The 17,852-nt window shown below is 42.8% G+C and overlaps 1 protein-coding gene across 1 annotated transcript in view; it reads right to left on the bottom strand.

Annotated features, from left to right (window-relative positions):
- The window catches only part of mRpL38 (mitochondrial ribosomal protein L38), a 47,436-nt gene that overhangs the window by 22,523 nt on the left and 7,061 nt on the right, over window positions 1–17,852 (bottom strand). The window contains exons 2-5 of the mRNA XM_075877518.1: window positions 11,257–11,415; window positions 10,967–11,175; window positions 5,782–5,900; window positions 2,060–2,218 (exon numbers count right to left, since the gene is read on the bottom strand). Of these exons, the coding sequence (XP_075733633.1) occupies window positions 2,060–2,218; window positions 5,782–5,900; window positions 10,967–11,175; window positions 11,257–11,415 (646 nt within the window). The remainder of the gene's footprint in view (window positions 1–2,059; window positions 2,219–5,781; window positions 5,901–10,966; window positions 11,176–11,256; window positions 11,416–17,852) is intronic.

Below are 17,852 nucleotides of genomic sequence, written 5' to 3'. Positions count from 1 at the left end.
AGACTCAGTAGGGACGACGGCGTACAACAGTCTGACCTTCAGTGTCGATGCGATGATGTGCAACTGTGGTCTGTCCTAGTGCCGAAGCATTGGCATCGAAGGAGGCCTGGTGTTTCCTGAGCAAATTCAGCAACGCCTCACGCTGAGAAGCAGAAAGGTCAGGATTTATCCCGGGAGCAAAGGAGGAGGAAGTAACAGACTGGGCCTGTTGTGGCTGAGCTGTCAAGGCGTCAAGAGAGACCACAGATACCGGTTGTGTATCCACATAACATGACACTGCAGAACCTTGGGGTAGGAGGACGGGCTCTGGGGTAGGGTTCAGGCCAAGGATTATCGCAGCACTGTCTTTGAACCGCACCAGGCTGGAGGGGACTACAACGCCGCGAGCTAGACAGCTGCTGGAAGGGGTGATAAGGACGTCACCATTGGGACTATTCGGAGAAGTGATGGTGATGAGTTGCTCTTGACCCGGGAACAGTATGGATTCGGAAGCTGTGAAGAAACGCAATGGTTTTTCGTCGACGCGTTCGCTGCAGTGATCGGTCTCGGTCATTTCGACTACACGTTGACGGCAAGAAATTAATGCAGATGCTGATGAGAGAAAGTCCCTACCTAAAATTAGTTCATGAGCACATGAAATTAAGACAGCGAAGGTGATGTGATGAAGAATACCATCAATGAAGACACGCGCTGTACATTGGGCCGATGGTCTAATTACTGCTCCATTGGCCCCAATCAAAGATGACCCAGGTAGGGTGTCTTCACTTTCCGCAATCGAGAACACAAGTCAGCACGCATAACTGAAATAGTTGCTCTAGTGTCCACCAAAGCCAACACCCGCACACCTTCCACAGTTACCAATAACATGTTTGACGGTCGTTCAGGAGGACTTGGGTCATTTCGCCGCGATGCAGTTTTCCCTCCAAAAACTGCACTGTTTAGTTTTCCGATCGCTAGGCAGCCAGTTGAGAGACAGGCCGAAGTGGTGAAACAGAGCGTCGGAGTGGCGAAGCGGAGCGTGGTCGGGATGCACGTGTATTGTTGGTCGTGTTGGAAATGCGCACAGGAGACGGTGATCGGTGGTTGGAAGGACTGCCGGTATAACGGTAGTAACCTCGAGCACATGTGTCATCTCGTTCAAAAGCGGCATAACCACGTCGTTCATCCTGCTGCCGACGTCGACAGACCCGGGAAATGTGTCCTCGAATTACACAGTAGTAGCAAATAGGACGTGGGGTCCGCCAGGAAGAATGGTAGGTAGGGTTCGGTGGACGGGCGACTAGAGCTGCGAGATGTTCGTGATATATATATATATATATATATATATATATATATATATAAGGGAAAGAAGTGTACATTTAAGGGCTCGTTTTTCCGTGTTTTGACACAATATTAATGAGGTCTAACAGATAATAACGCCAAAGAAAGTATAGGGAAAGTTATTAGACTGAATTTCTAATGTAAATGCGAAGAAAGAAAAGTGGGTGAAAAGATAACTTGCCGTGGGCAGGAACCAAAACCGAAACTGCGACCTTCGAATAACGTGTTCCATCCTCCCAGCCACTTTATTGGGTTTATATGTGAATTTAAGCACGGGATTGGGTTTATATGTGAATTTAAGCACAGGAGTGTCAGTCAGCGCCATCTGTAGCCATGGCGGCATGTATGTGTGTGTGTGTGTGTGTGTGTGTGTGTGTGTGTGTGTGTGTGTGTGTGTGTGTGTGTGTGTGTGTGTGTGTGTGTGTGTGTGTGTGTGTGTGTGTGTGTGTGTGTGAGTGAGTGTGTATGTGTGTGTGTGAGTGAGTGTGTATGTGTGTGTGCGTGTGTGTGTGTGTGTGTGTGTGTGTGTGTGTGTGTGTGTGTGTGTGTGTGTGTGTGTGTGGTGTGTGTGTGTGTGTATACACACACACACACGCTTGCCTTCGTTCCCCCCTACCCCAACTCGTGAAAGAGTTCGTACGACACTGAGTGCAAGTTGCTGAATTTAGTTGGATGATACCAGAAAAGCTGTCCCAAATCCAAATATCACTTACTAGCAACTAATAAGGCAGCCTCTCACCTTTTTGCAGGCCATTTCCGTTTAGAGTAGTCAATCAACTTTTCTTGCTTGTACAGGACAAATACAAATCGATGATAGCCAGCACCACGAGGAAGAAAAGGCTGCAGGTAGTCACATAATACATCACCGGCTGTTACCTGGCTTCCTTTGATGTTGCCACTGGAAAACAACCAATTAATAACCAAGCAATAAATCATTTGCTTATTCAACATGCCAAAGAACAACTAAAACCTCAGCACTGGCACTTGCATAAAGCTAAAAAAATGTACAAGGTAACAATGACAGTTTACAGAAGTAAATAAATACAAAAATAAGGTGCATTACACAAGAAAAAGTCTATGAAAGAGCACAATACCATAGCACCACGCATGAAATATGAAAGGGCAATGAATATGAAGACACTTTACATACAATAAAGAACAAGGTAAGTTGAAAAGAGAGGAGAAGCAACAAGCTCCAACAATGCATAACTGTCACAATATCGCAAATAGGAAAAATAATACAACTGTGAGTAACGAAAATATCAAGATCTGCATTACATACAGTATTCTGTGGACAGCTGAGCATTGGCAATGGTAGGCTGGTACAGTGATGGTCAAAAGTTTGAAGGTAAGGATGGCTTAGGAATAGATGGGATAGCAGTCTGCAAAGTTTTGACCTCTGCATATGAAAGGGTCTGCACTGCCTGGTTATATCATGCAGAATGTGAAATAACTGAGCAAGTCAGGTCATGATGCCGCGAGAAATTTCAAAAAAGTGGATTAGTGCATTTTTGTACGTAACAATGATAGAACAAGATCCAGAATCATTCTCGCAAATGATTATATCTGCAGAAGTCAAGAGAGCCCTAATTTCAGCTCTTAACGTGGGCATAACAATGCAAGGCTGCACCAAAGAAAACATTGAGATCATTTATCTCATAACCCTCGCATAACAATACAGAATAAACTGAGTGCTTGTTGTGAAAATGACACGCAGGTGAAGGTGATGACTTTGACTATAACAATACTCACTGAGCAGTCATATCATGCCAACCTGTCAATGTTGTGATATTAGTTGTAATGCGGCACAAAGACACATTCATCACTAGCTATTATCAACTGGAACATGGTGCATTAGATGGATGGGCATACCTCAGAGCCCACAATGTTGCTAGTATTTCAAGTGAACACAACAGATATTTTTGCATGACCACTGGTAGTGAGTGGAATAAATTTCAATACCACATATGTTGCTTTACATCATTGGAACAGGCGACCTCATGAACTAGATGTGCTGGAACTTTGCACTTTGCAGCACCCTGGCGGAGGGCCCTGCAGCTAGCTGGCTACCAGTAACAGTTTTCCGTACTAACTCACACTAACATAACAATATCATCTTATCTTGTCAATACCATGCCTTGTTCTTTGCCTAACCACCCAAAAAGCTGAAGATCCAGTAGTCTTTGTATAACTGTTTTTTCATTATTGTTGTTTAATAACTGCCAAGGTCAAGAAATTACAGGACGTGGGGAAATTTTTCATCGTGGGATGGTGGTAACAACTTCATTGAGAACTCCGACAAATTCATGGCCTGGGCCTAGGCCACCCCTGAGGAAGTGTCTGGAGAACATGTCTTCTCACTACCTCACGGGCTTGCTGGATTTAGCAAGCCCTTGAGATAGTGAAGAGACAAGTAGAAAGGATCTCGGGAGACTTGAGTTGTGTAGTGCGGTCAATCCCCGCACCGCAGCTTCATTTGGGGAGACTGCATTTTCTTTGCCTATAACCTCAAATTCCCAGAGAATGTGTGCGACACACACTTCAATTAAAGCCTATACAGTGTTATAAAGTGCTGAAAGGATAAGTGAAACAAGAATGATTAGTATAAGATGCTGAAAGGATAAAAGAACAAGACTGATTAGTGCTCTACAGACAGCTTGTTACAACATTAAGTCGAGGGAACTTACATTAGAATTTGTGTTTGAAGATGCACTGTAAAGTGTATCATGGTTATACTAATAAACAACAAACTAAACAATTCTGGCAACACATTCTCAACAAGAAAAGTTTCTGTGCATGAATAATAAGACCAGAGAGACACGATCACAGAGTTACTAATGGCCAGAAAGTTGCATTATACCCCATAAACATGTCTTTGTCTGGAGACTCTCACAAGGAGTGGCCGGACTGGGCACACTCAGACAGTATAGTGAAGCGTTCAGAGCTTTCTTTCTTTTTAGCTGACCAATCATTCTTTACGGCTCATGGTCCTGAATAAGTGTGAATCAGGCAAATCATACGCTCTGATGCAGCTTGCCATTGCTGCTTGCCATCATGAGGCCGGTAGATATTCTAATTGGGTTCTGTGATGACTTTACATCCGCTTCTCATGTGCAAAGCATGCATTTGACACATCACATCCTTCTCAACAGAGAGCACACTAGAAATGCTGCCATACACAAAATTGTCTACAACTGCCACCGTAGTGCACGTGAGACTACACAGGTACACCTTGCTGCCTTGCTTTCACCAACAGGGCCTCACATTTTGTACTGTCCCTACCAGCGAGCATGATATGGGGAGTGCCGTTTACTGGCACTTCTGTAGAAATGTCTTGGTCTTGCATCACACCCATCAGGCATGCCAGAGTGGGAAATGAACACTGCTACAACCAATTTAACTGTAACCCCCTCATAATCAGGTCAAAAGAAAGTGCTCCAATATAAATCCCATGAGGATATAAAACTGTGTAAAAATTACACATAATTACACATTACTTATAATACTAGTGATATGTACAGGTATGAATGAATGAATAAATGAATGAATAAATTTTATTTCCATATCCGGCAAGTTTGTTGTCCGGGCTAGACCGCACAAGGAGGTACCGGGAGACCTTATCTCTGTACAGCCTCCCTGGCCCGCTGGATAGCCCATTTTTGGTCTTGAACCTCCGAGCTGAGTAGCACAAGTCGCCACTGTTCCCGGTGGGCCTCAAAAGAACTTGTTGATAAGTTGGGGCATTCCCATAATATATGTTTATAAGACGCTTTTTCTGTTACACATAGCTTACATTTATTGTCCGGGTATAAGTGTGGGTAGCTCCTGTGGAGGTGCACAGGGTTCGGGTAAGAGTTTGTCTGTAGCTGTCAGTATTCCGATGCTTTTTGCCTGTTTAGACTCGGGTGACGTGCTGGAAAGACACGCCTTGCTTCTCTGTAGTGTTGCATGCATTCTGTGTAGCTTGTAAATCGGTCTTTGTGTGGTACGTCGGCGCCGCCAGGGATGATCACCGAGCGGTGTAGTCGGGTTGCGCGGCGGGTACAGGTATGTACGGGTTTATTTTCACAGAATTTACACCTGTCAAATCATACTTACATGTGTGCTGAAATAGCAAGCATCAAAATAAGCCTGAAACAGTTACAGCAATCGCTTGACTACAAAGAGTTTCTGCTATGTCAGGAGCAAGACTGTCTTTGCAGCAGTGAAAAACAGCTCTGAGTAAGGTGTAAACACAGTCATTAACAGCTGTAGCACACTAATCACGAGCTCTAGTTAGGAGCCACAGGTAGCCTTAGTGACTTCTAGATAGAGTTGTTGTGGTTATATTTTCACTGAAATGTGTATTGGATACAGTTACACACAATACATTCCTCGCCAACTGCATTCTTGGCCTTGGCAAACAGGATAAACACAGTGGCAAACTTGCAGAGGAGGAAGAAGATATTAATATATACTTACATAAACCAATGCAGATATTCTTTGTCATTCTCTTGTAAATGAGAATCCAAGCTTGTCAAGACTAAAGTCCAAAGCATGTCAGGTTCAGAATCAAAATGCACTCTGGGAGCCTTTACAGCCTGCAAGGAAAATAATTGTACCTCACAATGCTGACCTACAAGATTGACACTCGGGATGCACTAGAATTGAACACTAAAAGACACTCTGAAGCACAGGTACAGGGACACGCACGAGCGTGAACTAACAACTGTTTATTCGATGGAAATATGACAAACATATATAGAGTGAAAGAGAAATAAAAAAAAGAACGTAAACCTGCGGACTGCACACAAGAAAGCACCCATCTGCGCGAAATCAAATCTGGCCTTGTAAACTATCGAAAATTTCTATGTAAAAAAGCATATTCATCGATAGACAAATGAATAGATAGCACAATAACACAGCTGTCTTCTCCAAGCCTGCGCATCATGAAAGCTTCAATGATTTCTCTTTCCTTAGTGTCTTTGGATCATGATAAACACCGGTTTTTTCGAAATGTGGTTTACAATGACACTTCATGCAATGAGTAGCTAAGTTACCAGGGTGACTAATGTGCTTGCAGTTGTAATCACGCTTGCATAAAGGTGAATTAAGACACCTACCAGTTTGCCTAACGTACTAATTTCCGCATGACAAAGGAGCATCGTATACCACATTTTTTTCACATGGTACAAACTTGTTGACATGTTCAAAAGAACATGTATGATTGTTCTGGTTGTTGCCGTTTACCTGCTGACAAAGTGAAATTAATTTGTGAGGTACCGTGAAGGTCATGGGTATACCATGCCTATTTAAAATTTTTTTCAGTCCGTGCGAGATGCCGTGAATGTATGGCATAACAATAGGCCTCTCTTTTGACTTTTTTTTATCCTACGTTGCTTTTATACGTATTTCTGACGGTTTTTAAGAGCCTCTCAGCCAAGGCAGTGACCAAGGTATCAGGGTAATCGCTGTCCCTAAATCTATCAACTTGCTTCATCAAACTTCGCGCTACCACGTGGTCACACGACTTTTGGCAGCTGTTTAACATGCATGCGTACGCGACACGTCTTTTCACACGCTTGGAGTGACCCGAGCTATAGCTCATATTCCAGCACGTGTGTCCCTCACCATCATATTCCCAGCACGTGTGTCCCTCACCTTGCGAAATCATGATGCGTAAAAATTTTATGCCAGAACTTGTGGGCGGCTCGTAAGTGAAATCTAGACCACAATATGTCATTTTAAACATTGCGACAATATTGTCGGGTTTTATGCTGACATAGGAAAACATAATAAAAAATCTTCAACATAACGGAGACATGCCACAGCCCCATACCCTTGCAATCGGGATTACAAAGCATTGTCTCCTTTCGCCATGTACAAATTCGATAAGATCGGCACCAGGTGCAATCCGATGCAAATACCGTCCCTCTGAACAAAAATGGATTTATGAAATTCCACATACAGCGATTATAGGTAAATGCGCAGCAAATCCAAAAAACCACGAACACTAGTCCCACACTCATTTTGAAACATAACCCCGTGAGCATCTATACATTCCTGCCCCGTTCTAATGGCTTCAGTTTGTGGGATGTCGCAATACATGTCCTTGACGTCTATAGATATGCACGTAACCGACTGTCCGTTATTTAGGAATTCAATAACACCATTTGAGTTGCTCCCACCGAAAGGGTCTTCCACCGCCATGGGTTCCAACATTCCTTTGAGAAATCTAGCTAGAATGAGCTGCCAAGTGCCTTTATCTTACACGATAATCCGAAAAGGATTGTCTTGCTTGTGTGTTTTAGTAGTGAAGAAGGGCCTCAATGTCGTCCCGTTGCAACCCCTAATGTCTTTTTCCAGTTTCTGCAGTCCCAGTCGTTTACACAAGCTGACGACTTTCTTTTGAACGTTAAACGATGCACCATCGAGATCCACTTTTGAAAAGCTCTTTTGAACCGCTTTCCTAGCCTTATCCAAGTGCTGGCTGTTCTGCCGACATAACTACAAATGTTCCCATCTTATACAACAATTGTAACGTCAGTTTCTGGTCTTTTAAAAATTTTAACCCGTTTTTCCAATTTTCACCTCCCTGTCTGCGCATAGTGTGTTTGTTGACACAATTGATGTTTTCTACAATGCAAGCATTTTTTACATATTCTGAAACCCTGCGTGCCACTTCGTGAACGAAGCTCAAAAGTTTTGAAGGTTTCCAATAAAGTTGTATCGCGAATTTCGGACCGTTGTCTAGGATAAACCGTACCTTTTGCGGTAGCTCTACATCAGAAACGTTCATGTGCCCTGTTGATGTAACACTGGGTGTCTTCCTCCTCTTCCTGTGAAGCGACACGAAGGACAGTTTCCACAAACACAGATGGGCGCTTTCTTGTAATACAGTGCGCAGGTTTACGCTCTTTTTCCTTTCACTCTATACACCAGAACACAGTGAGCTCAGTGCTTGCTGCCATATTGAAAAGTGCGTGGCCCCATCTGTTGCAAGCACGGCGAAGCAACACCCTCAACTGCCACGCGAGCAGACGCGCTGCAACTCAAATGCGAAACTTTACAACCCGAGTACGGCTGCAAGCATGTTTCGCGCTGTTCCTGTGCTGGAATTTTATGCTGATTTTGTGTGAAACGTCGAGGAGACCTTCCACGACAGTCCAGAATGTCTGCAGCACGTGCATTGCAGACTGCGGAAGCAACTTCATCAGGGACGTGCTATCGCGATTGAAAGAAACTCGCACATTGGAAAGCGTTGCTTTCGACTCAGTCGAATTGCAGCGTGCCGTGGCTGTGACAAGGCAAAATTTAAGCCGGCGTCAACGTAGCGCTAGAATATGGCTCGAACTTATGCTCATGCACTTTATGTGTATCAATTGCCAGTCCTGCTGGGCACTCAGAACACACACGCAATACGAAAGTGCCAGCCAGAACAGGATCTTAAAATGCTACGGTGACGCCGGCCGAAAGCACATGTGTATTCGCCTAGTGACAAGTCAAGGCATGTCGCAGCTCAGCCGAGTCAAAAGCCATGCTTTCCGCACCGTTCATATCTCTTTGCATCACGACAGTAGGCCGTTACAGTTGTACAAAACATTCGCTGTGCCTGCATTCACGCGTGAGTCATATTACATATATGCTATTATTGACATGCGGCCTGCCAAAAAGTACGGCAAGTTTCGTGCCGCATGCTACAGGCATACTGCATGCAAATCGCTGCTGTAAAGTGGAACAGCTGGACTTGCGCTTGTATAAACGCCATAAGTATACTTACTCGTACAGTTCACTGGGCTCGTAGTCTTTCCTACTGATTACGATTATATCCTAAAGCGGCGGAGCTCAGCGTTTTTTGCAGTGGACGGAAATCTGTGCAATCATAAAACACTGCACCAGCACGATTCCTCCGATGCACTGTGAACTTCGCAGGCAGTGCTCAGCAATCTCTTTCTCTTGCGCTAGTTGTCGCATCAGACGACAGCGCAGTGGTACCTAAATAACGTTTTATAAGCACGCGCAGCGTGAACAGGCGCTTTTTCGCATTGTAAACTCCCAGAGCAACTGCTTGCTTTGCTAGCGAGGCGCGCCTTGGCAGTTCCAAACAAATTATGGCGTCTCTGATTGATTTGTAGGGTTTAACGTCCCAAAACCACCATGTGGTTATGAGAGACGTCGTAGTGGAGGGCTCCAGAAATTTTGACCACCTGGGGTTCTTTAACGTGAACCCAAATCTGAGCACACGGGCCTACGACATTTCCGCCTCCAACGGAAATGCAGACGCCGCAGCCGGGATTTGAACCCGCGACGTGCGGGTCAGCAGCCGAGTACCTTAGCCAATAGACCACAGCAGCGGGGCAATTATGGCGTCTCTGAGAGAGAGTATACCGCCAAAGGTGCCTGGGTGAGAGATAGATGTGCTCCGTCTATATATGTTTGTCATATTTCCATCGAATAAACAGTTGTTAGTTCACGCTCGTGTGTGTCCTACCTGTACCTGTGCTTCAGGGTGTCTTTTAGTGTTCAATTCTACACGTCGCAAGAGTCAACCATGTACAACCAACTAGCCCCTACTATGGCCCTTAGCTGACCTACAAGTACATCCTCCTCTTTCTTTTTGCATTGTTACTCAAGTGTGAATACTCACTCTATCATTGATAGATTGTTTTAATAGGTTCTGCAAGATACCAGCTGTTGGAGAGGGGAGAGGCAGTCCAACTTTGAAATTTTAAAATTTAGGTTTGCATGAATCACAGTGCTGTTATTGTTGACATTCAAAAGTACAGAAGGGCAGCTTTACATAAAAAGTAATGTGGTAAATAAGTATAGCAAATAAGTGTACTATACTAACTATAGTAAATACTACAGCAAATAAGTAGTTTGGAACCAACCCTTAAAGTTACCTAACTGAGTGAAGCAATTTTGTTTAATTAAGCTGGCTGTAAGGTTTAGACAAGTGATTGACATATACAGGCTCCTTAAAAGTGACACATATGTTAAAAAGCCCCTACGACAAAATTTCCCCAATTTTCGCATCACTTTTTATTAAAAAAAGCTTCTCATAACAAGGAAGGTTCCCTCTTTGGTACCAATATAGGGCAGCATCATTTTAATTTATAGCTAAGCAATTAATTTTTCCTGAGAAACCATAATATAACTACCACTTATGGAAAAAATAAAACTAACCACAATCTAGTTAAATTTACCACTCCTTATTTCTGTGACTTTGAAGACAGGTGAGTTCTCTCAATAAACAATGACAAAACCTGACGTGATGTTCGTTCATTTACACTTTGGAAAAACCTTGACACAGGAGGGCGTCTCTGGAGCCAACGCCTCGACAAGTGCTTTTGTTTGTCCTTTCAGTAGAAACTGCCTACCTTAACGCCTGCATGTGTATGCTTTGTACATTCTGCATATGTTACAAAGCATACACATAACTATGCTAACGTAAACAGCTGCTACCTTGAAGACGAAGGCACTTGCCGAGACACTGCCTACAGAGACGCCCACATGTCCAAGTATTTTTCATCACTTCAAGCTTTCAGCCTCCCCTGAACTTCTGCCTTCTTTGAATTTTTATAAAAGTCCATAACAAAAGTCCTAGCTTGCCAATCAGTCATGAAATTAGAAGAAATAACGAAAGATGCAAAACTCAAGTATTTACCTCAGAAGGAAGGATGATGTTGCCGTAGTACACAGGACTGAAGTACTCTGCATTCTGCTCATATAAAATATCCAAGGGAATGACAGGATGAAAAAATCCAAACTCATAGAGGTCTCTGAAGACACCGTAGTGGTCTGCAATCTCTTTCACGTGTTTTGGTGCATGCGTTTTTTTCCACTCTTGCCTGGCTTCGTCATACTGTATCTTCACTAAAATAATTTCAATACAAGCATTATTCTGAGGCAAAGCAATTAAGTTGAACTGTGACTCTATAAATGAATAGTACTTACAAGTTCCAGTACGTGATTTTTCGGCCAGCTCATAATTGTTCTTGTTTTCCTGAAGCAGCTTTTTCTGCTTTTTCCATTCTTGTCTACTAATGCTCGGTGGTGTGAACTTAAAACCAATGTTTACACGTTCTTCAAATACCGAATCTTTTGTATTCAGAGCTGCATGATAACAAATATAAGTATTGTCAGTACATAACATACAGCAAAAAATTTTTAAATGGGGAAAAAAAAGTGATGTGCACCATTTTCTTTTTAAAAGTTTGGTCGATTACTTTATACACTATATACAGAAATATGATTCCCTCAAATATTCTTAAGTGCCTAGGCTACATGGCCTTATGTGCTAGCAAGTAAAGGTACATGTCAGAGGAAACTACTGGCAGCCTTACCATTTTATAGTCTTCTATCCAGCAGACTTACCCATGAGTCATATGAAAAACTTAGGTAAACTGGCAAAAACTTAGACAAACACTGTCCTGACAACAACTGCCATACATATGCCACCGTCGAAATAGCATATCAAATGGTTATATGCCATTTCATACAATGCATGCAATGTTGTGGAAGCTGCATATACTTACTTTAGTTACCAGCAAATCATTCACATTGACAAACACTGCATTCAGACTAAGAGTTAACTTGGTGTTTTTGCCAGCAACGCTTGGAAATGCAGCATGTGATCTTCCATATCTAGAATGATGCTTGAATGGCACCACGAGAAACTCCTTTAAGCAAAATTTCTAAGTATTTATATATGTATAAAATCACTGAAAAAAAAAAAAGTTAGCCAGACATATTCTCACACCCATGCAACTGTTAAAATTTACCTTTAAACCACTTGAGCATAAAATAGATGGAGTGAATGTTCTTTTTTATGACCATACTTCATGTCTGGCTTCCCTATCCCTGCACTCTGAGTATAAACTTGGTATAAGACTTTACGTGTTTCAATGCAATTATATTTTAACTGGCCTTAAATATGTTTATGACAGTTGGAGTGAGCGTCGTAATTTGCCTATCACAGCATGTTTTTAAAACATATTGCTGTAACGGTTACTAAGCATGTTTTATGCAGTATTAGTTTGGTCTATTTAATAAATGTAATATTCAGGATAAAGTAAGTTATGAGAAGGCACCATACTATCACTAGCATTAAGCAGTCAATGTGTTTTTATATCTCTTAAAACAATGGTAATGTGGCATATGAGATGACTTAATATGCCACTAAACACACAATCTCATTAACAGTTGTCACAGAGGTATTGTGACTATTCACACAAATCACAACACTCGTCTAAGTTTACCCTAGAGCCAGTGTTCCCTGACTGCCCCAGTTTTTCCAGCCAGCAGCAGAATGCCACTGCTTCATTTCAACTTGTGCACACTGTTCTCTGCCCGAGATTAGTATATTAATGGCTAAAACACATGAACAAGAATAGCTAATTGAGCTAGTTGGAACATACTCATCAGGATCAGTGCACAAAAAGTACAAAAACACAAAAAACTTCACGACACAAGCGCTTGTGTTGTGCACTTTCTTGGGTTTTTTGCCCTATTTTGACATGATTTTTGGTTATTGTTTATAGCCGCGTGGGATTGACGCCAAGTGCATGTGCATGTACTGAACCAGTCACTAGCTCAAGAGCACATATTACACTCTTTCCACTATTCGTATGTCGTCAAAGAACAATACTCACCGTTCTTGTCGAACCTTTGTGGAAGCCCTCTTTTTAGCTTCAAAAATCAGTTTTTTATGCATAAATGGCTACGAATGTTTCCTGTATTTCTTTGTTTAAACTGCCCAGGATTCGTTTATTGACAGTTACAAACCCACCATATTCAGATCAGATGTAAACATGTCAAGGCGAACATGAATAGAAATAGATTAAGAAATGCCTTAACGTTTAGAAGACATCAGTGATTTTACTGCAACTGTCTCGTTATTCACAAGTCCAAAACAGTTCACAAGAATGACTGACTGCCGATTGTTGTTGCGATTTAATGTCTCAAAACTACGATATGATTATAAAAGACGCCATAATGGAGGGCTCTTGAAATTTTGGCCACCTGGTGCTTTCTATGTGCACATAAATCTTGGTACATTGGCCTTCATCTTCTCCACCAAAAATGAGGTTACCATTGTCAGCATTCAATCCCGTGACCTGTAGGTCACCAGTCGACCACTACAACCACTAGACCACTGCGGCAGGTTAAGCGGCAGGTTGAGCGGCATGACCAATAACAACTATTGAGAAAGTAAGCTATCTCAACGTGAATGAGCCCTCTGAGACACTCCATACATGACTGTGTATGTCCCTTGTTTTTGTTAGTTGAGTCACTAGCTGACAAAGAGCAAGACATATTGACATTTGAATGAACTGAGCCTCGTGAGTAATAAATATGTCTGCATTTAACTTCATTTTGCAATGTACTGTCACATACAATCACTTTGCAAAAGGTACTAGTGTTTGACGAGTCGTCTGATCTGCCACTTTCTGTGAGCCACATTAAAAGTACAATTTCTATTATAACGGAAAAACAAATTCACAAAATGTGTGTGTGTGCGTGTGCGTGTGTGTGCGTGTGCGTGTGTGTGTGTGTGTGTGTGTGTGTGTGTGTGTGTGTGTGTGTGATCAAACAGGCAATAATGCCAAGGAAAGTATAGGGGAAGATATTACACCAAATTGTAATGTAAATATGAAGAAAAGTGGGTGCAAAGATAACTTGCTGTGGGCAGGATCCGCCCACTGCAGGTTATCTATCTATCTATATATATATATATATATATATATATATATATATATATATATATATATATATATATATATATATATATACATACATACACACACACCATGAGTGACTCAGCATAAATATACAATTATATCTTAATGAAAATTGATTTCACTAAAACATGCTAATAAATATATTATAACACTATTTTTATTACAATAAAATAGTGATTTCCTTGAAATAATAAATAAAATCTTAGAAGCTTTCTGCTACAGCATCCCTCGTAATCATACGTGGTTTTGTGCTATGTTAAACCTTTTTAAATCACTCGGTGACTTACTTCCTCTTAGAGCCAAGAAACAGCTTTCGACATTGTTATCACAACTTAAATTATTAGGCTTAGGATAAGAAATTTTGTCTTGAGTTTCTTCAGTCCTTGAGCCTACATTTAGTTCAGCTGTCACAACCATCAGCGTTTCATTTGTAGATCCAAGCACCTTTTTAGGATTGAACAAGCCGTCCAGTTAACAGAACTTTAGTTTGGGCAAGTTAATTTTGGGTCCAACTTTTGGGGTGATGATTCATTGATATGTGGGGTTTATAAAACACCCCAAAACCACCATATGATTATGAGGGATGCCGTAGTGGAGGGACCACCTCTGGTTTTTTAATGTGCACCCGAATCTGAGCACACGGGCCTACAGCATTTCCCCCTTCATCGAAAATGTTACCGGAATTCGTTCCCATGACCTGCGGGTCAGCAGCTGTGTACCTTAGCCACTAGACCACCGTGGCGGGGCAAACTTTCGGGGTGCAGTGCTTATAAAACCTATGGACAGAAACCCATGCAATAGATGTAACGAGTGCTGCCTTACAACTGATTTTCATTGCCTTCACCAGTGCACATATATATGTGTGACATGATCGCTAAAAATTACTCTGACAATCTTGTTTTGCCGGAATCGACAGACAGCGATAAAAACAATCTTAACAATTCATTTTACTGGCAGAGAAATTCACATGGAGAATGCATGCAGGGATGGAAAAGCATGATAAGCAACAAAGAAAACATAACAGATGGGCACTTTGGGAGAAAAAAAGAAAAGAAAAACAAACATGACGACAAAATTTAAAGGCATCTGAAACCGAGATGTGAGAGTGAAACCGATGATTGAATAAAAACTTTTTGAGATAATCAATCACAGGGTCTGACGAAATGATGGAAGACCTGCCAACGCAGTTATCCCCTGTTTTATGGATGAAAAAAAGCTTCCACAATTTTGCGCTCAACTTCATTTGAAAAGTTTTGACAAAACTTGTCCAGCGTAGTACCCCTATGAATTGTTTGAACTCAGCAACCAATAAGACTTGTAGTCACGCTCTTTCAGAAAATTTTTGTGGCCAAGTTCTGAGACTAAAGCGTGTGGGTTACCCCCAAAACTTATGACTGCCGTATGCAAGTCCCTCCAGCAAAATATTAAACATTCGAAAACAACAAGCCTAACAAGGCTCACATTTGTCCACCCCCAATGGAGGTTATCTCATATATACACCAGTTGTCGCATGATATTAAAGGAGCACTGACATCAAATTCACTCATGTCAAGATTTTAGCTTCAACGAGTAGCTATCGACCCCCTAGTAGCGATTCACGACCTAAAACGCACCTGAGTGACGAATGAGTATCTATAATATTGATTAATATATTCGCTATCGAACGCGGTTCAAAATAGGTGGAAAGCCCACCAAATTGTAGTGCTGGCACGCTACCCTGCACAGCTGATGCCGCTTTCACAAAAAATGGTGACGTCACACTGGCGTTTCGTCTACTAGGAGCGCACGTACAGTCAGTCCAGCTGTGTCTCTGAAGGCGTCGACCTGCCTCTTTCGCCAACATCGTCGTCCCCGCCGTCTTCTCAGTAAACATCGGCAAGTGATGATGACAGCGACCTGGAATTGGGTATCGCCGCGATTCGCGCCGATCCTTGCTTAACAATCTCCGCATTAAATGCAATGTATTTATCAGTTCCGGCCGTACTGTCAGAGCACAAGAACACGAACTACGCACGTCATGTTGCAGACGTTTGGCCAGTGATTCGCTGCTTTCAGCTACAGCAGGGCACACGGTAGGAATAGCCCCAGCCTTGAGAAGAGGCTTCGTACGGCCAGTGGAACCCAACTGGTTCGCCAACACAGCGAGAGAGAGAGAATTTATTTACAGAAAGGTAGAGAGGTCAACCTGAGCTATAGTTTGCTCTGGCCTGCTACTCTACACTGGGGAAAGGTGACTGGGGAGTGAAGTGAAAGAGTGATGTATGACGATGGTAAGGTAGAGAGATGATATGTTCTTATTAGGCTCGGTAACTCTACAGACGTGCATCCAGTCCAGTGGCTTCTAAGAAAGCGATGACGGCTCGTATAACCACATGTGTGCTGCTGGCGTCAGGCCAAGGACCTAACACAACCTCATCGGTTAATGGTCGACTAATGTAGCGGCCAATCAAAGATATCAGTTGCTGACGTTCACTTGCATATGCTGGACAGTCGCAAAATATATGTTCGAGCGTTTCTGGCAACTGACAGTGACCACGATTGGAACCTGTGTTATTACAGCCAATCAAGTGGGTGTATTGTCTCGTGTAAGCCACACCGAGGCGAATGCGGTGGATAATGCATGAGATGCTTCGCTTTAACTTGTGAGGCATACGGAACTTCATTTCCGGGTCCCATTTGTGCTGGTGTTCTGGTTTCTGCCAGTGCTCTAAGATGGAGTTGCGCATTACGCGTCGAAGTAGGATGTTAGTATCTTGTCGAGAAAATGCGATGCACACTTCCGGGGCACTATTTAAAGCTCTCTTAGCTTCAGCGTCCGCCTCTTTATAGCCCATTATGCCACAATGAGCAGGTATCCATTGAAATGTTACATGATGTACATTTTTTGTAGCAATGCCAAGAAGCTCTGCTATTTCAATCGATAAAGTATGATATGGAGCTTGTCTCATGAAGCCATCGATGGTTTGAAGAGCAGCTTTGGCATCACACACTATCGTCCATTTACGAGCGGGTTCTGTCGACATAAAACGTATTGCTTCCCGAATAGCAACAAGTTTTGCGGCTGTTGATGTGGTCTTGTGGTCTATCTTGAAACGTCGAGCTATCTTCATCTGCGTGATGACAAAGGCTGCGGCAGAGGTACGCGACATGGTAGATCCATCAGTATATACGTGCGCCACACCGTCGTACATAGTATAAATGTGCAGCAGTGTAAGTTGCTTTAGGACGATCGATGATACAAGGGACTTCTTCATAATCCCAGGAATCTGAAGTATGACAAGTGGTCTAGGCAGGAGCCATGGAGGTGTCTCAGGAACACGAGGGGGAGAGAGTCTTGGCAGTATGATGTTCTCAAGCCGCGATATAGCTCTTGAATAACTGCCGTCTCGGTGGCTGGCAGGGAGCGCTGATAGGGGATGTTGCCTGTGTCGAGTCAACAGGCGAAGGTGGACTCGAAGAGGCTCGCAGAGCACATATACCTTGATTGGACAAGCGCGAGCTTCGGCGAGAGTTCCCTTGGTTGATGTGCATTGAGGTAAGCCCGAACATGTGCGCAACACTTGAGCTTGGATGCTTTCTAGCGTGCGTGCACAACTGGGCTTCATGCTTGAAAGCACGGGCATGCTGTATCGTAAGTACCCTACGAATAAAGATTGGTACAGTTGCAGAAGAGCTGCCTCGAAAGGGCCCCATCTTGCTCCAGCCATGACCCGAAGAACGTGGACAAAACTCTTGAGATTCGACTTCAAGGCTGTGACGTGTTTTGCCACGATATATTTCGGTCGAGGATAAGACCCAGGAATTTGTGTT

Source organism: Rhipicephalus microplus, chromosome X (assembly GCF_043290135.1).
Source record: "Rhipicephalus microplus isolate Deutch F79 chromosome X, USDA_Rmic, whole genome shotgun sequence".
NCBI lineage: Eukaryota > Metazoa > Arthropoda > Arachnida > Ixodida > Ixodidae > Rhipicephalus > Rhipicephalus microplus.
Note: the sequence above shows the minus strand (reverse complement) of the source record. Positions and strands in the feature narration are given on the sequence as shown.